Source organism: Myxine glutinosa, chromosome 6 (genome assembly GCF_964187855.1).
Source record: "Myxine glutinosa chromosome 6, kmMyxGlut1.1, whole genome shotgun sequence".
Taxonomy (NCBI): domain Eukaryota; kingdom Metazoa; phylum Chordata; class Myxini; order Myxiniformes; family Myxinidae; genus Myxine; species Myxine glutinosa.
In genome coordinates, this window is record NC_136266.1 from 2,300,701 (window position 1) to 2,325,020 (window position 24,320).

Here is a 24,320-nt window from a genome sequence, read left to right on the forward strand (position 1 = left end):
ACTCACTCACCGCAGGCAGGTAGGTGGTCTTTCTGTCTTATACCGACTCCTCTCCGGCCTTGCTCCCCCAGCTCTCTCTGTGCTCTGTCCCCCAAATATTCCTACAGGTCGCACAAGATCTGCCAGCAACCCTCTGATGGTTAAACTGCCGAAATCTCGGCTCTCTGCTCACCTTCACTCTTTCATTCCTCTTTTCTCCCGCCTGTGGAACAAACTCCCACACTCCCTTCAATCCCTCTCCTCCCTACAGGTCTTTAAAACAGCTGTTCACCACCATCTCTTATCTTCCCCCATCCATAACCTTGATCTTTTCTACCCCCACTAATTCACCCCAGATCCACCTTGTTTGAAATTCCAACTTATTTCCTGGAAATCCTGGCAGTGTACATATGTTTATACCTCTCCCACCCCCCCCCCCCCCCTTCACATGCCTCCCCCCCTTCACATGCCTCCCACCCAAAGCCCTCTCCCTCCCACAGATCTCTCGATGTCTCCATGTCTCTCGGTCCCTGCTCTCAAATGTTGTGTTTGTGTCCTTCCCCCTCTCTCCCCATCTTGTCTACCGCTCCCGATGTTATTTGTTTTATGTGTCTGTTTGTCTTTCTGTGTGATTAATGTTCGCTCTTTCACGAGCCTCGATCTTGTATACAAAAAAAAAAAAAAAAAAAAAAAAAAAAACACACATTTTCTCTTTCTAATAACAGATTTTCTATGAACACAAACATTTTCTCTTTCTAATAACAGATTGTCTCTTTCTAATAACACATTTTCTATGAACACACACATTTTATCTTTCTAATAACACATTTTCTATGAACACACAGATTTTCTCTTTCTAATAACGGATTTTCTCTTTCTAATAACAGATTTTCTCTTTCTAATAACGGATTTTCTATGAACACACAGATTTTCTCTTTCTAATAACGGATTGTCTCTTTCTAATAACAGATTTTCTATGAACACACACATTTTCTCTTTCTAATAACACATTTTCTATGAACACACAGATTTTCTCTTTCTAATAACGGATTGTCTCTTTCTAATAACACATTTTCTATGAACACACACATTTTATCTTTCTAATAACAGATTTTCTATGAACACACACATTTTCTCTTTCTAATAACACATTTTCTATGAACACACAGATTTTCTCTTTCTAATAACGGATTTTCTCTTTCTAATAACAGATTTTCTCTTTCTAATAACGGATTGTCTCTTTCTAATAACAGATTTTCTATGAACACACACATTTTCTCTTTCTAATAACGGATTTTCTATGAACACACAGATTTTCTCTTTCTAATAACAGATTTTCTATGAACACACACATTTTCTCTTTCTAATAACACATTTTCTATGAACACACACATTTTCTCTTTCTAATAACACATTTTCTCTTTCTAATAACGGATTTTCTATGAACACACAGATTTTCTCTTTCTAATAACAGATTTTCTATGAACACACAGATTTTCTCTTTCTAATAACAGATTTTCTATGAACACACAGATTTTCTCTTTCTAATAACACATTTTCTCTTTCCAATATCAGATTTTTCTCCTGCAGGGCTTCATAAAAGTTTTCATTTTGTGTTTCAGGTGCTCCTTTTGATGTTTTTTTTTTTAATTTTGGAAGTTTCACCAGTATTTTGACAATTATAATTTAGTTCCTCCAAAGGTGCATGCATGCACATGTTATGCCAAACATTGTGTTTTTGTTGGAGATTGTATTTTCAGGGAATATTTTAAGCGAATTTTCAACAAAGTGGGGTGACTTTCAAATGGAATTTCACTTTCATTGGGATCTTCAGGGATTGTTATAGGGAATTTTATTGGGTATATAGTGCCAGCAATCGAGATGGAGATTCACAGCGACGCTCCTCCAAAGCATCCATGGGTGGCTGTGCGTACACGTTATAAATGGTATTCCTTGTGCATCGAATTGCGGTGCATCTATTGTTATGACTTCCCATAATCAGAATGAGAACTAGGACGGCACTCGCATTTCTCCGCCAGGCTGAACTGTTTCCATTTGTATCCCACTGATAGGCCTGATCTGGAGCCGGACCTAAACCAAAATCGAATAAATTCATCCTCGTCACACACCCAACTTGTCCACAAAGTTTTGTCTGAAACTGTTCATAACTTTTTAACAAAATCATGCTATATGTTGTTTTTGACCACATCTATCTCTCAATGGTGAAGAATCACTTAAAATAATTATCGGGTCCGGATCTTCACCAAAATCGAATAAATTCGTCCTGGTCACACACCCAACCTCTCCACCAATTTTCGTCTGAATCTGTCTACAATCTTTTTTAAAATATCATGCTATATGTTGTTTTTGACTACGTCCCCCAATGGTGAAGAATCACTTTAAAAATTATCGGGTCCAGATCTTCACCAACATTGAATAAATTCGTCTTCGTCACACACACACAGCCTGTCCACCATGTTTGGTCCGAATATGTCCACAACTTTTTGAGATATCATGCTCACGGACAAACAGCCAGATGTGAAAACATAACCTCGGTCCGTCTTCATTGGCGGAGGTAATTAGGTCTATACACAATCACACATAAAGAAACAGTGAATAATGTACACCGCTCCTTTCTTATGCCATCTCCAGGCATTGCAAATCGTCATTGCCGGGCACCGAAGGGGGCTCGGCAGTGACGCACGCTGAAAGGGAGTACTCAGTTTTCACTCTGGTTGTTTGTTTTCTTGCTTTCTTTCTTTCTTGTTTGTTTGTTTGTTTGTCCAGGCGATATCTCAGCCATCCTTTGAGCTAGGAAGCTGAAATTTCGGCACAATAGTGAGCAAGTTCTTTGTCAAAAACCGTATTTTTTGTTTTTTGATTAATCAATTAATTGATGAGTTATTTAATTATTAGCGATTAATTAAGTACTTATTTAATTAATCAAATTTCCTTTCTCTTCTGACCATTAACTCAGGCACCTTTTGAGTTAGGAAGCTGATATTTGGACATGCCAATGACCAGGTGATTTGGCTGCAAAGGCTATTTTTGATTTATTAATTAATCAATGAATCAATTAATCGATTAATTATTTAATTATTTGATTAATGACAAAAAATTTTTTTTTTTTAAAGTTACAGATTCTGATGAAATGGTGGTGGTTTATGATTAATAATGACCGAATTGATTAATAATTTAATTCTTTTATGATTATTATTTATTTATTTTCATTATTAATCATTTATTTATCTTCTTTCTCATTTGGCCAATATCTCAGGCACCTTTTGAGCTCAGAAGCTAATATTTGGACATGAATGACCAGGTGATGTGGCTATCAAGGATATTTTTGATTTTTTGATTAATCAATTAATCAATGTATCGATTAATTATTTAATTATTCGATTAATTACTAAAAAAAAAATTTTTTACCCCCAGTTACAGATTCTGATGAAATGGTGGTGGTTTATGTGTTCTGTGACCAAAATGATTGATAATTTAATTTTTTAATGATTATTATTTATTTATTTTCGTTATTAATCATTTATTTATTTTCTTTCTCATTTGGCCAATATCTCAGGCACCTTTTGAGCTGGGAAGCTAATATTTGGACATGACAGTGACCAGGTGATGTGGCTATCAAGGATATTTTTGATTAATTGATTAATCATTTAATCGATTCATTATTTATTGATTAATCGATGAATTACTTATTGATTAATCAATTAATTATTTAATTTTTTATTAATGACTTATTTGATTAAATTTCTAAAAGATACATCTTCGGATGAAGCACGAGTGGTTTTGTTATGGTATTAGCCAATTGATTAAGAAAATATTTTGTGATAATCTTTTATTGATTTTAATTATACAATTAATCAATCAATTAGCGTACACCTCTCCCTCCCAATGCAGCCTCTTTGAGCTGCACTGCGGTATTGCCGGGCGCCTGAGGCGCCCCGGCAATGCCGCGCTGTAGGATATTTAATTATTTGGCATGGGGGCGGTGTACTTTGAATGTATCTGTACTTGTTTTATTTATAATTCGACCTCATCTTGATTTGTTGTGCTGAAATTTACTACATTCTGTCTTTATCCATGTCAGATTCAGCTTTCTGTTTCAGTCCTGCGATTCCATGAATTCCGTCAGTTTTCCACAATAATGGAAAATCACTGGCGTTAGCTAAGTGTGCCCATTGATGGAAAACTTACAAACATTTGCGTGCTGGTAGGTTTCTCCCAGGGAGCAGAAGGCTGTCCTGGAGCCCAGTTGGTGTACGTCACATTTACATCCTGCAGCCACCTGTACACGTGACCATTGGCTGCCCTGTACAGACCGATCCAGTATCCCTTGGATATCAAGTCCATGTTCACCATCAGGAAAGCTGCACCAGGTATCAAACCAAGATCGATTAGGATGATATGAGTATGCACTACATCTTTAAATGCCACTGTACAGCAAGCCTATGGTATGTTCCGTTAACAAGCGGCTTACTATTACTTGCTATCACTTTCCAAGCCAGTCGTTCCATATCAACCGCTTTGCAACCCGCTCGCCTGACGGATCAGTAAGCAGTGCAAGAGATTAAGAGGGGTGCTTCATTATGTTAGCAAAAATGGCCACTGCAGAGTCACTTTCAAAATGACACGACAACCAAGGAAACGTTCAGAAACATACCCCTATTATGTATCTACCACATAAAACACAATGTGTGTTTGTGTATTTGGGTGTTTGTGTGTTTGTGTATTTGTGTGTTCGTATGATGTCTGTCCCCCTTCATAAGGGTAGGTTTTAAAGGCTTTGACTAATGCTTTAGGAGGGATTTGAGTGGGGTTTTAATAGGCAATCTTTGAACACGACTGTGTCCACCGGTTAAAAGATCTGGCGTTTTTTGGACTTTTTGCGCTGAACTCCCTTTGTATGGTGGAGGTTATTTTTTTTTTTTTTTTTTTGTATACAAGATCGAGGTTCGTGAAAGAGCGAACATTAATCACACAGAAAGACAAACAGACACACAAAACAAATAACATCGGGAGCGGTAGACAAGATGGGGAGAGAGGGGGAAGGACACAAACACAACATTTGAGAGCAGGGACCGACAGACATGGAGACATCGAGAGAACTGTGGGAGGGAGAGGGCTTTGGGGGGGAGGCATGGGAAGGGGGGGGGGGTGGGAGAGGTATAAAACATATGGACACTGCCAAGACTTCCAGGAAAGAAGTTGGAATTTCAAACAAGGTGGATCTGGGGTGAATTAGTGGGGGTAGAAAAGATCAAGGTTTTGGATGGGGGAAGATAAGAGATGGTGGTGAACAGCTGTTTTGAAGACCTGGAGGGAGGAGTGTGATTGAAGTGAGTGTGGGAGTTTGTTCCAGAGGCGGGAGAAAAGAGGAATGAAAGAGTGAAGGTGAGCAGAGAGCCGAGATTTCGGCAGTTTAACCATCAGAGGGTGGCTGGCAGATCTTGTGCGACCTGTAGGAATATTTGGGGGACAGAGCACAGAGAGAGCTGGGGGAGCAAGGCCGGAGAGGAGTCGGTAGAAGACAGAAAGACCACCTACCTGCCTGCGGTGAGTGAGTGAAAGGCCCTCAGAGATAGCTTCATCGCGGGAGATTCCAATGATTCTGAAAGCTTTGGATTCAACAGCGTGAAGCCGAGCCAGGTGTGAGACAGGAGCAGAGTCACTTTCACTTTTGTTTTGCGCTGAACTCCCTTTGTACAGTGGAGTTTTTGCCCTGAACTCCATTTGTATGGTGGAGTTTTTGCCCTGAACTCCCTTTGTACAGTGGAGTTTTTGCCCTGAACTCCCTTTGTACGGTGGAGTTTTTGCCCTGAACTCCCTTTGTATGGTGGAGTTTTTGCCCTGAACTCCATTTGTATGGTGGAGTTTTTGTCCTGAACTCCCTTTGTACGGTGGAGTTTTTGCGCTGAACTCGCTTTGTACAGTGGAGGTTTTGCGCTGAACTCTCTTTTTACAGTGGAGTTTTTGCCCTGAACTCCATTTGTATGGTGGAGTTTTTGCCCTGAACTCCCTTTGTACAGTGGAGTTTTTGCCCTGAACTCCCTTTGTACGGTGGAGTTTTTGCCCTGAACTCCATTTGTATGGTGGAGTTTTTGCCCTGAACTCCCTTTGTACAGTGGAGTTTTTGCCCTGAACTCCCTTTGTACGGTGGAGTTTTTGCCCTGAACTCCCTTTGTATGGTGGAGTTTTTGCCCTGAACTCCATTTGTATGGTGGAGTTTTTGTCCTGAACTCCCTTTGTACGGTGGAGGTTTTGCGCTGAACTCGCTTTGTACAGTGGAGGTTTTGCGCTGAACTCTCTTTTTACAGTGGAGTTTTTGCCCTGAACTCCATTTGTATGGTGGAGTTTTTGCCCTGAACTCCCTTTGTACAGTGGAGTTTTTGCCCTAAACTCCCTTTGTACGGTGGAGTTTTTGCCCTGAACTCCCTTTGTACGGTGGAGTTTTTGCCCTGAACTCCCTTTGTATGGTGGAGTTTTTGCCCTGAACTCCATTTGTATGGTGGAGTTTTTGTCCTGTACTCCCTTTGTACGGTGGAGTTTTTGCCCTGAACTCCCTTTGTACGGTGGAGTTTTTGCCCTGAACTCCCTTTGTATGGTGGAGTTTTTGCCCTGAACTCCATTTGTATGGTGGAGTTTTTGTCCTGTACTCCCTTTGTACGGTGGAGTTTTTGCGCTGAACTCGCTTTGTACAGTGGAGGTTTTGCGCTGAACTCTCTTTTTACAGTGGAGTTTTTGCCCTGAACTCCATTTGTATGGTGGAGTTTTTGCCCTGAACTCCCTTTGTACAGTGGAGTTTTTGCCCTGAACTCCCTTTGTATGGTGGAGTTTTTGCCCTGAACTCCCTTTGTATGGTGGAGTTTTTGCCCTGAACTCCCTTTGTATGGTGGAGTTTTTGCCCTGGACTCCCTTTGTATGGTGGAGTTTTGCCCTGAACTCCATTTGTATGATGGAGTTTTTGCCCTGAACTCCCTTTGTATGGTGGAGGTTTTACCCTGAACTCCCTTTGTACAGTGGAGTTTTTGCCCTGAACTTCATTTGTATGGTGGAGTTTTTTCCCTGAACACACTTTGTACGGTGGAGTTTTTGCACTGAACTCGTTTTGTACAGTAGAGTTTTTGCCCTGAACTCCATTTGTATGGTGGAGTTTTTGCCCTGAACTCCATTTGTATGGTGGAGTTTTTGCCCTGAACTCCCTTTGTACAGTGGAGTTTTTGCCCTGAACTCCCTTTGTACTGTGGAGTTTTTGCCCTGAACTCAATTTGTATGGTGGAGTTTTTGCCCTGAACTCCATTTGTATGGTGGAGTTTTTGCACTGAACTCGCTTTGTACAGTGGAGTTTTTGCCCTGAACTCCCTTTGTACGGTGGAGGTTTTGCGCTGAACTCCCTTTGTACAGTGGAGTTTTTGCCCTGAACTCCATTTTATGGTGGAGTTTTTGCCCTGAACTCCCTTTTTTACAGTGGAGTTTTTGCCCTGAACTCCATTTGTACAGTGGAGGTTTTACCATGAGCACCCTGCGCATTCATAATAATGCATTGTCGGGTGATTGCATCATTTCCAAAGTCACTCGTATTACATAAATGTTTTATTGACCTTCGTGTGATGTAAAATGAGCAAAATGGAGAAGATTGTCATGGGGACCGCAAGGCTAACCCCCGCTCTCGCAGGGAAAATGGCCTTAAAATGCCTGTTGTTGTTGTTGTTGTTGTGTGATGTAAAATGAGCAAAATGGAGAAGATTGTCATGGGGACCGCAAGGCTAACCCCCGCTCTCGCAGGGAAAATGGCCTTAAAATGCCTGTTGTTGTTGTTGTTGTTGTGTGATGTAAAATGAGCAAAATGGAGAAGATTGTCATGGGGACCGCAAGGCTAACCCCCGCTCTTGCAGGGAAAATGGCCTTAAAATGCCTGTTGTTGTTGTTGTTGTTGTTGTGTGATGTAAAATGACATTCCATTTTGACACGTGCATTGTTCTTGTGGGGTCTCCTGGGTGCAACATTTGACCATTGACAGCATTTTGACAAAGCTGGGTGCATGATGGTGAAAAGGAATGACCTTTGTATGAGTAAAAGAAAAGGGAAATACCTTGTTGAAGGTGGTTGTCTATGGTGGCAAGGACAGCATCCATGTTCTGGCAGTAGTTCATGGCATCCACCCAGGTCATGGCTTGTTTCGGGTCATCAAAGAAGCCCAGACACTGCATTGCACACATCACTGAACATTACCAAACAACTTTGTCATCAGTTTGGAATTGCACGGTACTGTCAATGGTTCCAGCCAAAAAATCCGTCTGTATTTAGATCAAATGTTCCCTTTGACCAATATATATTTTTGGATACTAAAGGGAGGCTCGTATATGAGCTAACACGTAGACCATATAATAAAGGGAGCGGGAGACAAGATGGGGAGAGAGAGGGACAGACAGGGCAGGGGGAACGATGCCTGAGAGGAGTCGGTATAAGACAGAAAGACCACCTACCTGCATGCAGTGAGAGAGAGAAAGGCCCTCAGAATCAGCTTCATCATGGGAGATTCCAATGTTTCTCAAAGCTTTGGTTTCTACAGCGTGAAGCCGAGCTAGGTGTGAGGCAGGAGCACCAGCCCAGAGGGTAGAGCAGTATTCCATTGACCTGTGGATGAAAGCTTTGTATGTGATGAGGAGCTCAGAAATACCCAGAAAGGACTTCGCATGGCAGAGGATGCCCAGACAGTGACTGGCTTTGGAAGCCAGCTTGGAAATGTGGTTTTCCCCAGAAAGATCATGGCAGATATTGAGACCCAAAAGCTTGAGCGACAGAACTTCTTTGAAAGGATTGTTGAGGAAGTATATGGGAGGGTTGTCCAGTCGGTCTTTTCGGAGAGACATAGTGAGAGTGTGAGATTTGCCAGGATTGAAAGACATGTTCCACTTGTTTGACCAGTCTGTGATTTTGTCCAGGTCTTCAAAGAGTGAGGAGGCTGCAGACTGCCGATCTGAGGGAAGAGGAATGGAGCGGCAGAGAGTGGTATGGAATTATTCCTCTTACCTATCTTAAAGGAATGAATCCACTCTTTGTTCTCTTTTGTTCGATTTTATTAAACTTTAGGGGAAGGGAAATAACGAATACATTCACTTTATGAAATAACTAATGAACTGACTAAACTCAACGAAGCCTCGTTCAGCCGGCAGCATGGCCCCAATCTTCTGAGCAGATCTTCTCCCTCGCTCCTGATCAGCCCAGCGCAACACCGTGTCTCTTGTTCTCCTCGAATAAGCTCCTTTTATCTAGAAATTCAGTTCTCCTGGTGTTCGAACTGAATTTCCTTATTCGGGCAAGGAATGTCAGAAGTCCGCACTGAGCTGGGCCGAGACAGCGGCCCAGACGGGTCTGGTCTGGTCTGTGTCAAACCGAACTACTAAGGGCCATTCCAGACAGTTATTATCTGTTGAAGATACAAAACACCTTTATCTATCTTTTGTAGGTCACTTTCTGACCTCTGTACACAAGCTCTTTCCTCCTCCAAATTCCATCTTATACAGAGTTATACAAAACAGACATTTGGATAAAGGAATCAGAAACACCTACACAGAGATATATTAAATAATATATATTCCTCCACAATGGAGTCATCAGCAAAGAGATAGAGAGGATTTTCCAGAGAGTCGGAGATATTATTGATAAAGACCAGAAAAAGCAAATTGCCCAGAACACTGCCTTGGGGAACTCCAGCCTGGACAGGAAGAGGAGAAGAGAGAATGCCACGCATTAACTGCGACCGGAAAGGAAGTCCGCAAGCCATGCATCGACGTTTCCATGGATACCGTAAGAGGAGAGTTTGGTGAGCAGAGCTGGGTGCCAGACCGTATCGAAGGCACGTGATATGTCAAAGGAGACAGCTCTGATTTCCTGTTTGGCATTGAGGACCTCCATCCATTGTTGAGACAGCAGAAGCAGCATGTCCAGAGTAGATTGGCCGGGTCTGAATCCAAAATGATGATCCGAGATCAAGCAATTGGAAAGAGGAAGGATTTAATATCAGAAGGGTTTATGCATTCCACGACCTTCCTGATTATTGGGAGCAGGTTGATTGGTCTGTCGTTGCAAGGATCTGTTTTTGCACCTTTTTGTGTAAAGCGGTAAAGTTGGCTGATTTCCAAGCTGATGGCAGGTGACCTTGAGCAAAGAGAGGGTGAAGAGAACAGAGAGAGAGGGTGAGATAGAGCGGCAGAGCAGGATTTTAGGAAACGTGGGCTGATGCAGTCTGGTCCAGTTGCAGACTCAGAGTCGAGGTTTGACAGAAACTTCACCTTGTCAGGAGAGAAGGACACAGAGTCCAGGAGCAGCTGGGTACGACTGGGTCAGGTGGGTACAGAGAGAGACGGGTTTGGGACACAAGATTTTGAAGCAAACACAGAGTTGAGGCATTTGGCCTTTTCACGTGCGTAGTCAGCTGTGTAGCCGTTTGAGGTAAGGGAGGGGATGGAAGGGGAACAAACACCAGAAACAGATTTGACAAGACACCACCAGGATTTGGAGGAAAGAGACAGGTGTGAGAGTTCATTCTTGAGAGTAGAGAGATAGTGCTTCCTGGCTCTCCTGAGGGTAGAAACATACATGTTCCGGGCTTTGTGGAAGGAACTGAGATTGCCTTCAGTTGGATTTGTCTTCCAAGAGGCAAAGGCAAGTTGTTTCTGGGCAACTGCATCACCACAATATTCAGTGTACCATGGATGGGAGGAAGGGTAAGACAACGTAAGATGAGATGGGATAAATCTGTGCATGAGAGAGAGAGTTTACTTTGGAAGAATTCCCAGGATGAGTTGATGTCATAGGTGGTAGAGATGGGAGACCAGTCCAGATTATTGATGGCTGCTTGAAGACCGTACCAGTCAGCATGAGTGAAATGCCAGACTCGTCGATGCTGAGGAGGCTCTCTGAGAATGGCCAGAGAGATGTCCACTTTAACAAGCACTTTTTTTTCCTTTTTTTTTTGAATACAGAGTCGAGGCTCGTGAAAGAGCTAACATTTATCAAACAAATAAATCAAACAAACAAGCAAACAAAGTATATAAAAAGGGGAGCGGTCGACAAGATGGGGAGAGAAGGGGAGGAAGCACACAAACACAACATTTGAGAGCAGGGACATAGGGAGATGTGTGGGAGGGAGAGGGCCTGGGGTGGTGGGGGGGCAGGATAGGTATAAAACGCAAGGACACCAAGGACTTCCAGGAAAGAAGTCGGCACCTCAAAAAGTGGATTTGGGGTGAAATTAGCGGGGGTAGAAAAGATCAAGGTTTTGGATTGGGGAAGATAAGAGATGGTGGTGAACAGCCGTTTTAAAGACCTGGAGGTAGGAGTGGGATTGAAGAGAGTGAGGGAGTTTGTTCCAGAGGCAGGAGAAAAGAGGAATGAAGGAGTGAAGGTGAGCAGAGAGTCTTGATTTTGGCAGTTTAACCATAAGAGGGTTGCAGGCAGATCTTGTGCGACCTGTAGGAATATTTGGGGGACAGAGCCCAGAGAGAGCTGGGGGAGCAAGGCCGGAGAGGAGTCGGTAGAAGACGGAAAGACAACCAACCTGCCTGCGGTGAGTAAGTGAAAGGCCCTCGGAGGTAGCTTCATCGCGGGAGATTCCAATGATTCTGAATGCTTTGGTTTCAACAGCATGAAGACGAGCTAGGTGTGAGGCAGGAGCACCAGCCCAGAGGGGAGAGCAGTACTCCATTGAGCTGCGGATGAAAGCCTTGTATGTGGTGAGGAGCTCAGGTGTGCCAAGGAAGGACTTCGCACGACGGAGGATGCCCAGTCGGCGACTGGCTTTGGAGGCCAGCTTGGAAATGTGGTCTTCCCAGGAAAGATCATGGCAGATAGTGAGACCCAAAAGCTTGAGTGACAGAACTTCTTGGAGAGGATTATTCAGAAAGTAGATGGGAGGGATGTCCAGTCGGTCTTTTCGGAGAGACATCGTAAGAGTGTGAGATTTGTCAGGTTTGAAAGACATGTTCCACTTGTTTGCCCAGTCTGTGATTTTGTCCAGGTCTGCAGAGAGTGAGGAGGCTGCAGACTGCCGATCTGAGGGATGAGGAATGGAACGGCAGAGAGTGGAGTCATCAGCAAAGAGATAGAGAGGATTTACAAGAGAGTCAGAGAGATCATTGATGAAGACCAGAAAAAGCACAGGGCCCAGAACACTGCCTTGGGGAACTCCAGCCTGAACAGGAAGAGGAGATGAGAGAAACCCATTCAGGGCCACACGTTGACTACGACTAGAGAGGAAGTCTGCCAGAAGTCCGCCATGATCAGAAGAACCGATTGGAGCAGAAGAAGAGCAGCAGACATTTGCAGGGAAGTTAGTCATAACCAAGTTTAGAACAGAAGATGCTCCATTGACAGAGATCCGGGTCGGGAAATTGACAGATTGTGTCAGTCCCAATGAGTCGCAGAAGTCCTTTGCTGAGATGCCATCACTGGTGATAGAGGAACCCACACCCAGAGGAGTGTGTGGGGCATGATGACAGTTGAAGTCGCCACATATGAGGAAGAGAGAGTTGGGATGAGTGGATAGAAGTTGGTCCATGTTGTCAGACAGAGAGATGCAGATGGAGTCATCACTGTTTGGTGGACGGTACAACACACATATGAACAAAAGATGGGAGCAGATGGGAAGCCATAGCCAGAGATACTCATGGGGATTGGGAGGTTTAAGAGCAGTACACAGAGAGTGAAATATGGAATCTTTTTATGTACAGTGAAACTCCACCACTAGGACGAGGCTTGGGTCTATCATATCAGAGGAGGGAGTAACCGGGGAGAGACAGCAAGGAGTCAGGAACATCTTAAAGGAGGAAAGTTTCTGTTAAGCAGTTTAAGTATGTTTTTTTGAGAAACAACCTGGATTGAGAGATTAGTCCTGTTTTTTCGCGAAGGCCCCGGATGTTTCAGGTCCATACCTTGAAGGAAGAAGGAGGGGGAGCATCAGGTACAAGAGAGGGGAGGGGTGGGGGAGAGGAGGAGGTAGGGAGAGCAGTTGACAGTGAGTCAGAGATTGCAGAAGAGCAAGGAGAGACGGCAGGATAAGGAGGAAGACAAGAGGAAAGGTGGTGATGGGATGAGGCACAATGAGGTGTAATATGAATGGGGCAGAGGGAAGTAGAAGATTGGAGGAGGTGGAAGAATGAGTTGGAAGAGAGAGAGAGGGTGGAGAGGAGGCAGCTTTGCGGATGAGTTAAGAGGCAACTTTGGAGAATTGGGGTGAGAGGGGAGATTTGAAAGGGAGGGATGAGGGGTATAGTTTTGAAAGGGAAGGGTGAGGTGGGAATTTTGAAGAGGAGTGTAGGGGACGTTTGAAAGGGAAGGTTGAGGGGGGAGTTGTGAAAGGGAGGGGTGAGGCAGAGATTTGAAGGGGAGGGGTGAGGGGAGTAGGGGGGAAATGGGGGTTCTAAAGTACACCCAATTTTACATTGAAGTGAATGGGGAAAATGCCTTGGAACTTATGGACCACCCACCCAAAAACCCCAAAAATCCGTCTATTTTTCCCTTCCCCATCTAAACCATTACCAAAGGTTAAATCCTCAATACACCCCCAAACCCTTCATTGATTCTAAAACACTCATATTTTCTTTGAACTTGTATGGAGAGCCAAAAAATATTTGTTGATGTTCTAATTGTTCTATTTCAGGGAATAACTTAATTTTCTTATGGCACACATCACCATCAAATATATTGATAAATAGTATGTTTAGTACCCCAAATATCCCTGCTCAATCCCTATTTTACCCCAAATATCCCAGCTCAATCCCTATTTTCCCCAACTATCCAGGTTCGATCCCTATTTTACCTCAACTATCTCGGCTCGATCCCTATTTTACTTCAACCAACCTGGCTCGATCCCTATCTTACCGAGACTATCCCAGCTCGATCCTTATTTTCCCCCAACTATCCCAGCTCGATCCCTATTTTCCCCCAATTATCCCAGCTCGATCCCTATTTTACCTCGACTAACCTGGCTCGATCCCTATTTTACTTCAACTATCCCAGCTCGATCCCTATTTTACCTCGACTAACCTGGCTCGATCCCTATTTTACTTCAACTATCCCAGCTCGATCCCTATTTTACCTCGACTAACCTGGCTCGATCCCTATTTTACTTCAACTATCCCAGCTCGATCCCTATTTTACCTCGACTAACCTGGCTCGATCCCTATTTTACTTCAACTATCCCAGCTCGATCCCTATTTTACTTCAACTAACCCGGCTCGATCCCTATTTTACCGAGATTATCCCAGCTCGATCCCTATTTTCCCCCAACTATCCCAGCTCGATCCCTATTTTACCGAGACTAACCCAGCTCAATCCCTATTTTCCCCCAACTATCCCAGCTCGATCCCTATTTTCCCCCAACTATCCCAGCTCGATCCCTATTTTACCTCGACTAACCTGGCTCGATCCCTATTTTACTTCAACTATCCCAGCTCGATCCCTATTTTACCTCGACTAACCTGGCTCGATCCCTATTTTACTTCAACTATCCCAGCTCGATCCCTATTTTACTTCAACTAACCCGGCTCGATCCCTATTTTACCGAGATTATCCCAGCTCGATCCCTATTTTACTGAGATTATCCCAGCTCGATCCCTATTTTCCCCCAACTATCCCAGCTCGATCCCTATTTTACCGAGATTATCCCAGCTCGATCCCTATTTTCCCCCAACTATCCCAGCTCGATCCCTATTTTACCGAGACTAACCCAGCTCAATCCCCATTTTCCCCCAACTATCCCAGCTCGATCCCTATTTTCCCCCAACTATCCCAGCTCGATCCCTATTTTACCTCGACTAACCTGGCTCGATCCCTATTTTACTTCAACTATCCCAGCTCGATCCCTATTTTACCTCGACTAACCTGGCTCGATCCCTATTTTACTTCAACTATCCCAGCTCGATCCCTATTTTACTTCAACTAACCCGGCTCGATCCCTATTTAACCAAGATTATCCCAGCTCGATCCCTATTTTCCCCCAACTATCCCAGCTCGATCCCTATTTTCCCCCAACTATCCCAGCTCGATCCATATTTTACCGAGACTATCCCAGCTCGATCCCTATTTTACCTCGAATAACCTGGCTCGATCCCTATTTTACCGAGAATATCCAGGCTCAATCCATATTTTATCCCGACTATCCCAGCTCGATCCCTAATTTCCCCCAACTATCCCAGCTCGATCCCTATTTTACCGAGACAATACCAGCTCGATCCCTATTTTACCTCGACTAACCTGGCTCGATCCCTATTTTATCCCAACTATCCCACCTCAATCCCTATTTTACCCAGATTATCCCACTTCAATCCCTACTTTATCACGACTATCCCAGCTCAATCCCTACTTTATCACGACTATCGCAGATCAATCCCTATTTTATCCCGACTATCCCAGCTCAATCCCTATATTATCCCGACTATCGCAGCTCAATCCCTATTTTATCCCGACTATCCCAGCTCAATCCCTATTTTATCCCGACTATCCCAGCTCAATCCCTATTTTATCCCGACTATCCCACCTCAATCCCTATTTTATCCCGACTATCCCAGCTCAATCCCTATTTTATCCCGACTATCCCAGCTCAATCCATATTTTATCCCGACTATCCCAGCTCAATCCCTATTTTATCCCGATTATCCCTGCTCAATCCCTATTTTATCCCGACCATCCCAGCTCAATCCCTATTTTATCCAGACTATCCCAGCTCAATTCCGATTTTATCCCGACTATCCCAGCTCAATCCCTATTTTACCCAGATTATCCCGGCTCAATCCGTATTTTATCCCGACTATCCCAGCTCAATCACTATTTTATCCCGACTATCCCAGCTCAATCCCTATTTTATCCAGACTATCCCAGCTCAATCCCTATTTTATCCCGATTATCCCTGCTCAATCTGTATTTTATCCCGACTATCCCAGCTCAATCCCTATTTTATCCAGACTATCCCAGGTCAATTCCGATTTTATCCCGACTATCCCAGCTCAATCCCTATTTTACCCAGATTATCCCGGCTCAATCCGTATTTTATCCCGACTATCCCAGCTCAGTCACTATTTTATCCCGACTATCCCAGCTCAATCCCTATTTTATCCCGACTATCCCAGCTCAATCCCTATTTTACCGATTATCCCGGCTCAATCCGTATTTTATCCCGACTATCCCAGCTCAATCACTATTTTATCCCGACTATCCCAGCTCAATCACTATTTTATCCCGACTATCCCTGCTCAATCCCTATTTTATCTCGATTATCCCAGCTCAATCACTATTTTATCCCGACTATCCCAGCTCAATCCCTATTTTATCCCAACTATCCCAGATCAATCCATATTTTATCCCGACTATCCCAGATCAATCCCTATTTTATCCCGACTGTCCCAGATCAATCCCTATTTTATCCCGACTATCCCACCTCAACCCCTATTTTATCCCGACTATCCCAGCTCAATCCCTATTTTATCCCGACTCTCCCAGATCAATCCCTATTTTATCCCGATTATCCCGGCTCAATCCCTATTTTATCCCGACTATCCCAGCTCAATCACTATTTTATCCCGACTATCCCAGCTCAATCCCTATTTTATCCCGACTCTCCCAGATCAATCCATATTTTATCCCGAATATCCCAGATCAATCCCTATTTTATCCCGACTATCCCAGATCAATCCCTATTTTATCCCGACTATCCCACCTCAATCCCTATTTTATCTCGACTATCCCAGCTCAATCCCTACTTTATCCCGACTATACCATATCAATCCCTATTTTATCCCGACTATCCCAGATCAATCCCTATTTTAGCCCGACTGTCCCAGCTCAATCCCTACTTTATCCCGACTATCCCAGATCAATCCCTATTTTATCCCGACTATCCCAGCTCAATCCCTATTTTATCCCGACTATCCCAGCTCAATCCCTATTTTATCCCGAGTATCCCAGCTCAATCCCTATTTTATCCCGACTATCCCAGATCAATCCATATTTTATCCCGACTATCCCAGCTCAATCCCTATTTTATCCCGACTATCCCAGCTCAATCCCTATTTTACCCAGATTATCCCGGCTCAATCCCTATTTTACCCAGATTATCCCGGCTCAATCCCTATTTCATCCCGACTATCCCAGCTCAATCACTATTTTATCCCGACTATCCCACCTCAATCCCTACTTTATCCCGACTATCCCAGATCAATCCCTATTTTATCCTGACTATCCCAGCTCAATCCCTACTTTATCCCGACTATCACAGATCAATCCCTATTTTATCCAGACGATCCCAGCTCAATCCCTACTTTATCCCGACTATCCCAGATCAATCCCTATTTTATCCCGACTATCCCAGCTCAATCCCTATTTTATCCCGACTATCCCAGCTCAATCCCTATTTTATCCCGACTATCCCACCTCAACCCCTATTTTATCCCGACTATCCCACCTCGATCCCTATTTTATCCCGACTATCCCAGCTCAATCCCTATTTTATCCCGACTATCCCAGCTCAATCCCTATTTTATCCCGACTATCCCACCTCAATCCCTATTTTATTCCGACGATCCCACCTCAATCCCTATTTTATCCTGACTATCCCACCTCAATCCCTATTTTATCCCGACTATCCGAGCTCAATCCCTATTTTATCCCGACTATCCCAGCTCAATCCCTATTTTATCCCGACTATCCCACCTCAATCCCTATTTTATCCCGATTATCCCTGCTCAATCCGTATTTTATCCCGACTATCCCAGCTCAATCCCTATTTTATCCAGACTATCCCAGCTCAATTCCGATTTTATCCCGACTATCCCAGCTCAATCCCTATTTTACCCAGATTATCCCGGCTCAATCCGTATTTTATCCCGACTATCCCAGCTCAATCACTATTTTATCCCGACTATCCCAGCTCAATCCCTATTTTATCCAGACTATCCCAGCTCAATCCCTATTTTATCCCGACTATCCCAGCTCAATCCCTATTTTATCCCGATTATCCCTGCTCAATCCCTATTTTATCTCGATTATCCCAGCTCAATCACCATTTTATCCCGACTATCCCAGCTCAATCCCCATTTTATCCCGACTATCCCAGATCAATCCATATTTTATCCCGACTATCCCAGATCAATCCCTATTTTATCCCGACTATCCCAGATCAATCCCTATTTTATCCCGACTATCCCACCTCAATCCCTATTTTATCCCGACTATCCCAGCTCAATCCCTACTTTATCCCGACTATCCCAGATCAATCCCTATTTTATCCCGATTATCCCGGCTCAATCCCTATTTTATCCCGACTATCCCAGCTCAATCACTATTTTATCCCGACTATCCCAGCTCAATCCCTATTTTATCCCGACTCTCCCAGATCAATCCATATTTTATCCCGACTATCCCAGATCAATCCCTATTTTATCCCGACTATCCCAGATCAATCCCTATTTTATCCCGACTATCCCACCTCAATCCCTATTTTATCCCGACTATCCCAGCTCAATCCCTACTTTATCCTGACTATCCCAGATCAATCCCTATTTTATCCCGACTATCCCAGATCAATCCCTATTTTAGCCCGACTGTCCCAGCTCAATCCCTACTTTATCCCGACTATCCCAGATCAATCCCTATTTTATCCCGACTATCCCAGCTCAATCCCTATTTTATCCCGAGTATCCCAGCTCAATCCCTATTTTATCCCGACTATCCCAGATCAATCCATATTTTATCCCGACTATCCCAGCTCAATCCCTATTTTATCCCGACTATCCCAGCTCAATCCCTATTTTACCCAGATTATCCCGGCTCAATCCCTATTTTACCCAGATTATCCCGGCTCAATCCCTATTTCATCCCGACTATCCCAGCTCAATCACTATTTTATCCCGACTATCCCACCTCAATCCCTACTTTATCCCGACTATCCCAGATCAATCCCTATTTTATCCCGACTATCCCAGCTCAATCCCTACTTTATCCCGACTATCACAGATCAATCCCTATTTTATCCAGACTATCCCAGCTCAATCCCTACTTTATCCCGACTATCCCAGATCAATCCCTATTTTATCCCGACTATCCCAGCTCAATCCCTATTTTATCCCGACTATCCCAGCTCAATCCCTATTTTATCCCGACTATCCCACCTCAATCCCTATTTTATCCCGACTATACCGGCTCAATCCCTATTTTACCCAGATTATCCCGGCTCAATCCCTATTTTATCCCGACTATCCCAGCTCAATCCCTATTTTATCCCGACTATCCCAGCTCAATCCCTATTTTATCCCGACTATCCCAGCTCAATCCCTATTTTATCCCGACTATCCCAGCTCAATCCCTATTTTATCCCAACTATCCCACCTCAATCCCTATTTTATCCCGACGATCCCAGCTCAATCCCTATTTTATCCCGACTATCCCAGCTCAATCCCTATTTTATCCCGACTATCCCACCTCAATCCCTATTTTATCCCAACTATCCCAGCTCAACCCCTATTTCATCCCGACTATCCCAGCTCAATCCCTATTTTATCCCGACTATCCCACCTCAATCCCTATTTTATCCCGACTATCCCAGCTCAATCCCTATTTTATCCCGACTATCCCACCTCAATCCCTATTTTATCCCGACTATCCCAGCTCAATCCCTATTTTATCCCGACTATCCCAGCTCAATCCCTATTTTATCCTGAGTATCCCAGCTCAATCCCTATTTTATCCCGACTATCCCAGATCAATCCATATTTTATCCCGACTATCCCAGCTCAATCCCTATTTTATCCCGACTATCCCAGCTCAATCCCTATTTTACCCAGATTATCCCGGCTCAATCCCTATTTTACCCAGATTATCCCGGCTCAATCCCTATTTCATCCCGACTATCCCAGCTCAATCACTATTTTATCCCGACTATCCCACCTCAATCCCTACTTTATCCCGACTATCCCAGATCAATCCCTATTTTATCCTGACTATCCCAGCTCAATCCCTACTTTATCCCGACTATCACAGATCAATCCCTATTTTATCCAGACGATCCCAGCTCAATCCCTACTTTATCCCGACTATCCCAGATCAATCCCTATTTTATCCCGACTATCCCAGCTCAATCCCTATTTTATCCCGACTATCCCAGCTCAATCCCTATTTTATCCCGACTATCCCACCTCAACCCCTATTTTATCCCGACTATCCCACCTCGATCCCTATTTTATCCCGACTATCCCAGCTCAATCCCTATTTTATCCCGACTATCCCAGCTCAATCCCTATTTTATCCCGACTATCCCACCTCAATCCCTATTTTATTCTGACGATCCCACCTCAATCCCTATTTTATCCTGACTATCCCACCTCAATCCCTATTTTATCCCGACTATCCCAGCTCAATCCCTATTTTATCCAGACTATCCCAGCTCAATTCCGATTTTATCCCGACTATCCCAGCTCAATCCCTATTTTACCCAGATTATCCCGGCTCAATCCGTATTTTATCCCGACTATCCCAGCTCAATCACTATTTTATCCCGACTATCCCAGCTCAATCCCTATTTTATCCAGACTATCCCAGCTCAATCCCTATTTTATCCCGACTATCCCAGCTCAATCCCTATTTTATCCCGATTATCCCTGCTCAATCCCTATTTTATCTCGATTATCCCAGCTCAATCACCATTTTATCCCGACTATCCCAGCTCAATCCCCATTTTATCCCGACTATCCCAGATCAATCCATATTTTATCCCGACTATCCCAGATCAATCCCTATTTTATCCCGACTATCCCAGATCAATCCCTATTTTATCCCGACTATCCCACCTCAATCCCTATTTTATCCCGACTATCCCAGCTCAATCCCTACTTTATCCCGACTATCCCAGATCAATCCCTATTTTATCCCGATTATCCCGGCTCAATCCCTATTTTATCCCGACTATCCCAGCTCAATCACTATTTTATCCCGACTATCCCAGCTCAATCCCTATTTTATCCCGACTCTCCCAGATCAATCCATATTTTATCCCGACTATCCCAGATCAATCCCTATTTTATCCCGACTATCCCAGATCAATCCCTATTTTATCCCGACTATCCCACCTCAATCCCTATTTTATCCCGACTATCCCAGCTCAATCCCTACTTTATCCTGACTATCCCAGATCAATCCCTATTTTATCCCGACTATCCCAGATCAATCCCTATTTTAGCCCGACTGTCCCAGCTCAATCCCTACTTTATCCCGACTATCCCAGATCAATCCCTATTTTATCCCGACTATCCCAGCTCAATCCCTATTTTATCCTGAGTATCCCAGCTCAATCCCTATTTTATCCCGACTATCCCAGATCAATCCATATTTTATCCCGACTATCCCAGCTCAATCCCTATTTTATCCCGACTATCCCAGCTCAATCCCTATTTTACCCAGATTATCCCGGCTCAATCCCTATTTTACCCAGATTATCCCGGCTCAATCCCTATTTCATCCCGACTATCCCAGCTCAATCACTATTTTATCCCGAGTATCCCACCTCAATCCCTACTTTATCCCGACTATCCCAGATCAATCCCTATTTTATCCCGACTATCCCAGCTCAATCCCTACTTTATCCCGACTATCACAGATCAATCCCTATTTTATCCAGACTATCCCAGCTCAATCCCTACTTTATCCCGACTATCCCAGATCAATCCCTATTTTATCCCGACTATCCCAGCTCAATCCCTATTTTATCCCGACTATCCCAGCTCAATCCCTATTTTATCCCGACTATCCCACCTCAATCCCTATTTTATCCCGACTATACCGACTCAATCCCTATTTTACCCAGATTATCCCGGCTCAATCCCTATTTTATCCCGACTATCCCAGCTCAATCCCTATTTTATCCCGACTATCCCAGCTCAATCCCTATTTTATCCCGACTATCCCAGCTCAATCCCTATTTTATCCCGACTATCCCAGCTCAATCCCTATTTTATCCCGACTATCCCACCTCAATCCCTATTTTATCCCGACGATCCCAGCTCAATCCCTATTTTATCCCGACTATCCCAGCTCAATCCCTATTTTATCCCGACTATCCCACCTCAATCCCTATTTTATCCCAACTATCCCAGCTCAACCCCTATTTTATCCCGACTATCCCAGCTCAATCCCTATTTTATCCCGACTATCCCAGCTGAATCCCTATTTTATCCCGACTATCCCACCTCAATCCCTATTTTATCCCGACTATCCCAGCTCAATCCCTATTTTATCCCGACTATCCCAGCTCAATCCCTATTTTATCCCGACTATCCCAGCTCAATCCCTATTTTATCCCGACTATCCCAGCTCAATCCCTATTTTATCCCGACTATCCCACCTCAATCCCTATTTTATCCCGATTATCCCTGCTCAATCCGTATTTTATCCCGACTATCCCAGCTCAATCCCTATTTTATCCAGACTATCCCAGCTCAATTCCGATTTTATCCCGACTATCCCAGCTCAATCCCTATTTTACCCAGATTATCCCGGCTCAATCCGTATTTTATCCCGACTATCCCAGCTCAATCACTATTTTATCCCGACTATCCCAGCTCAATCCCTATTTTATCCAGACTATCCCAGCTCAATCCCTATTTTATCCCGACTATCCCAGCTCAATCCCTATTTTATCCCGATTATCCCTGCTCAATCCCTATTTTATCTCGATTATCCCAGCTCAATCACCATTTTATCCCGACTATCCCAGCTCAATCCCCATTTTATCCCGACTATCCCAGATCAATCCATATTTTATCCCGACTATCCCAGATCAATCCCTATTTTATCCCGACTATCCCAGATCAATCCCTATTTTATCCCGACTATCCCACCTCAATCCCTATTTTATCCCGACTATCCCAGCTCAATCCCTACTTTATCCCGACTATCCCAGATCAATCCCTATTTTATCCCGATTATCCCGGCTCAATCCCTATTTTATCCCGACTATCCCAGCTCAATCACTATTTTATCCCGACTATCCCAGCTCAATCCCTATTTTATCCCGACTCTCCCAGATCAATCCATATTTTATCCCGACTATCCCAGATCAATCCCTATTTTATCCCGACTATCCCAGATCAATCCCTATTTTATCCCGACTATCCCACCTCAATCCCTATTTTATCCCGACTATCCCAGCTCAATCCCTACTTTATCCTGACTATCCCAGATCAATCCCTATTTTATCCCGACTATCCCAGATCAATCCCTATTTTAGCCCAACTGTCCCAGCTCAATCCCTACTTTATCCCGACTATCCCAGATCAATCCCTATTTTATCCCGACTATCCCAGCTCAATCCCTATTTTATCCTGAGTATCCCAGCTCAATCCCTATTTTATCCCGACTATCCCAGATCAATCCATATTTTATCCCGACTATCCCAGCTCAATCCCTATTTTATCCCGACTATCCCAGCTCAATCCCTATTTTACCCAGATTATCCCGGCTCAATCCCTATTTTACCCAGATTATCCCGGCTCAATCCCTATTTCATCCCGACTATCCCAGCTCAATCACTATTTTATCCCGAGTATCCCACCTCAATCCCTACTTTATCCCGACTATCCCAGATCAATCCCTATTTTATCCCGACTATCCCAGCTCAATCCCTACTTTATCCCGACTATCACAGATCAATCCCTATTTTATCCAGACTATCCCAGCTCAATCCCTACTTTATCCCGACTATCCCAGATCAATCCCTATTTTATCCCGACTATCCCAGCTCAATCCCTATTTTATCCCGACTATCCCAGCTCAATCCCTATTTTATCCCGACTATCCCACCTCAATCCCTATTTTATCCCGACTATACCGACTCAATCCCTATTTTACCCAGATTATCCCGGCTCAATCCCTATTTTATCCCGACTATCCCAGCTCAATCCCTATTTTATCCCGACTATCCCAGCTCAATCCCTATTTTATCCCGACTATCCCAGCTCAATCCCTATTTTATCCCGACTATCCCAGCTCAATCCCTATTTTATCCCGACTATCCCACCTCAATCCCTATTTTATCCCGACGATCCCAGCTCAATCCCTATTTTATCCCGACTATCCCAGCTCAATCCCTATTTTATCCCGACTATCCCACCTCAATCCCTATTTTATCCCAACTATCCCAGCTCAACCCCTATTTTATCCCGACTATCCCAGCTCAATCCCTATTTTATCCCGACTATCCCAGCTGAATCCCTATTTTATCCCGACTATCCCACCTCAATCCCTATTTTATCCCGACTATCCCAGCTCAATCCCTATTTTAT

At 43.8% G+C, this 24,320-nt stretch overlaps 1 protein-coding gene across 1 annotated transcript in view; it reads right to left on the bottom strand.

Moving 5' to 3' along the window:
- MRC2 (mannose receptor C-type 2) overlaps positions 1-24,320 on the bottom strand; it is a 323,383-nt gene that overhangs the window by 69,994 nt on the left and 229,069 nt on the right. Inside the window, exons 21-22 of the mRNA XM_078779556.1 lie at positions 8,084-8,195; positions 4,189-4,361 (exon numbers count right to left, since the gene is read on the bottom strand). Coding sequence (XP_078635682.1) covers positions 4,189-4,361; positions 8,084-8,195 — 285 coding nt within the window. The remainder of the gene's footprint in view (positions 1-4,188; positions 4,362-8,083; positions 8,196-24,320) is intronic.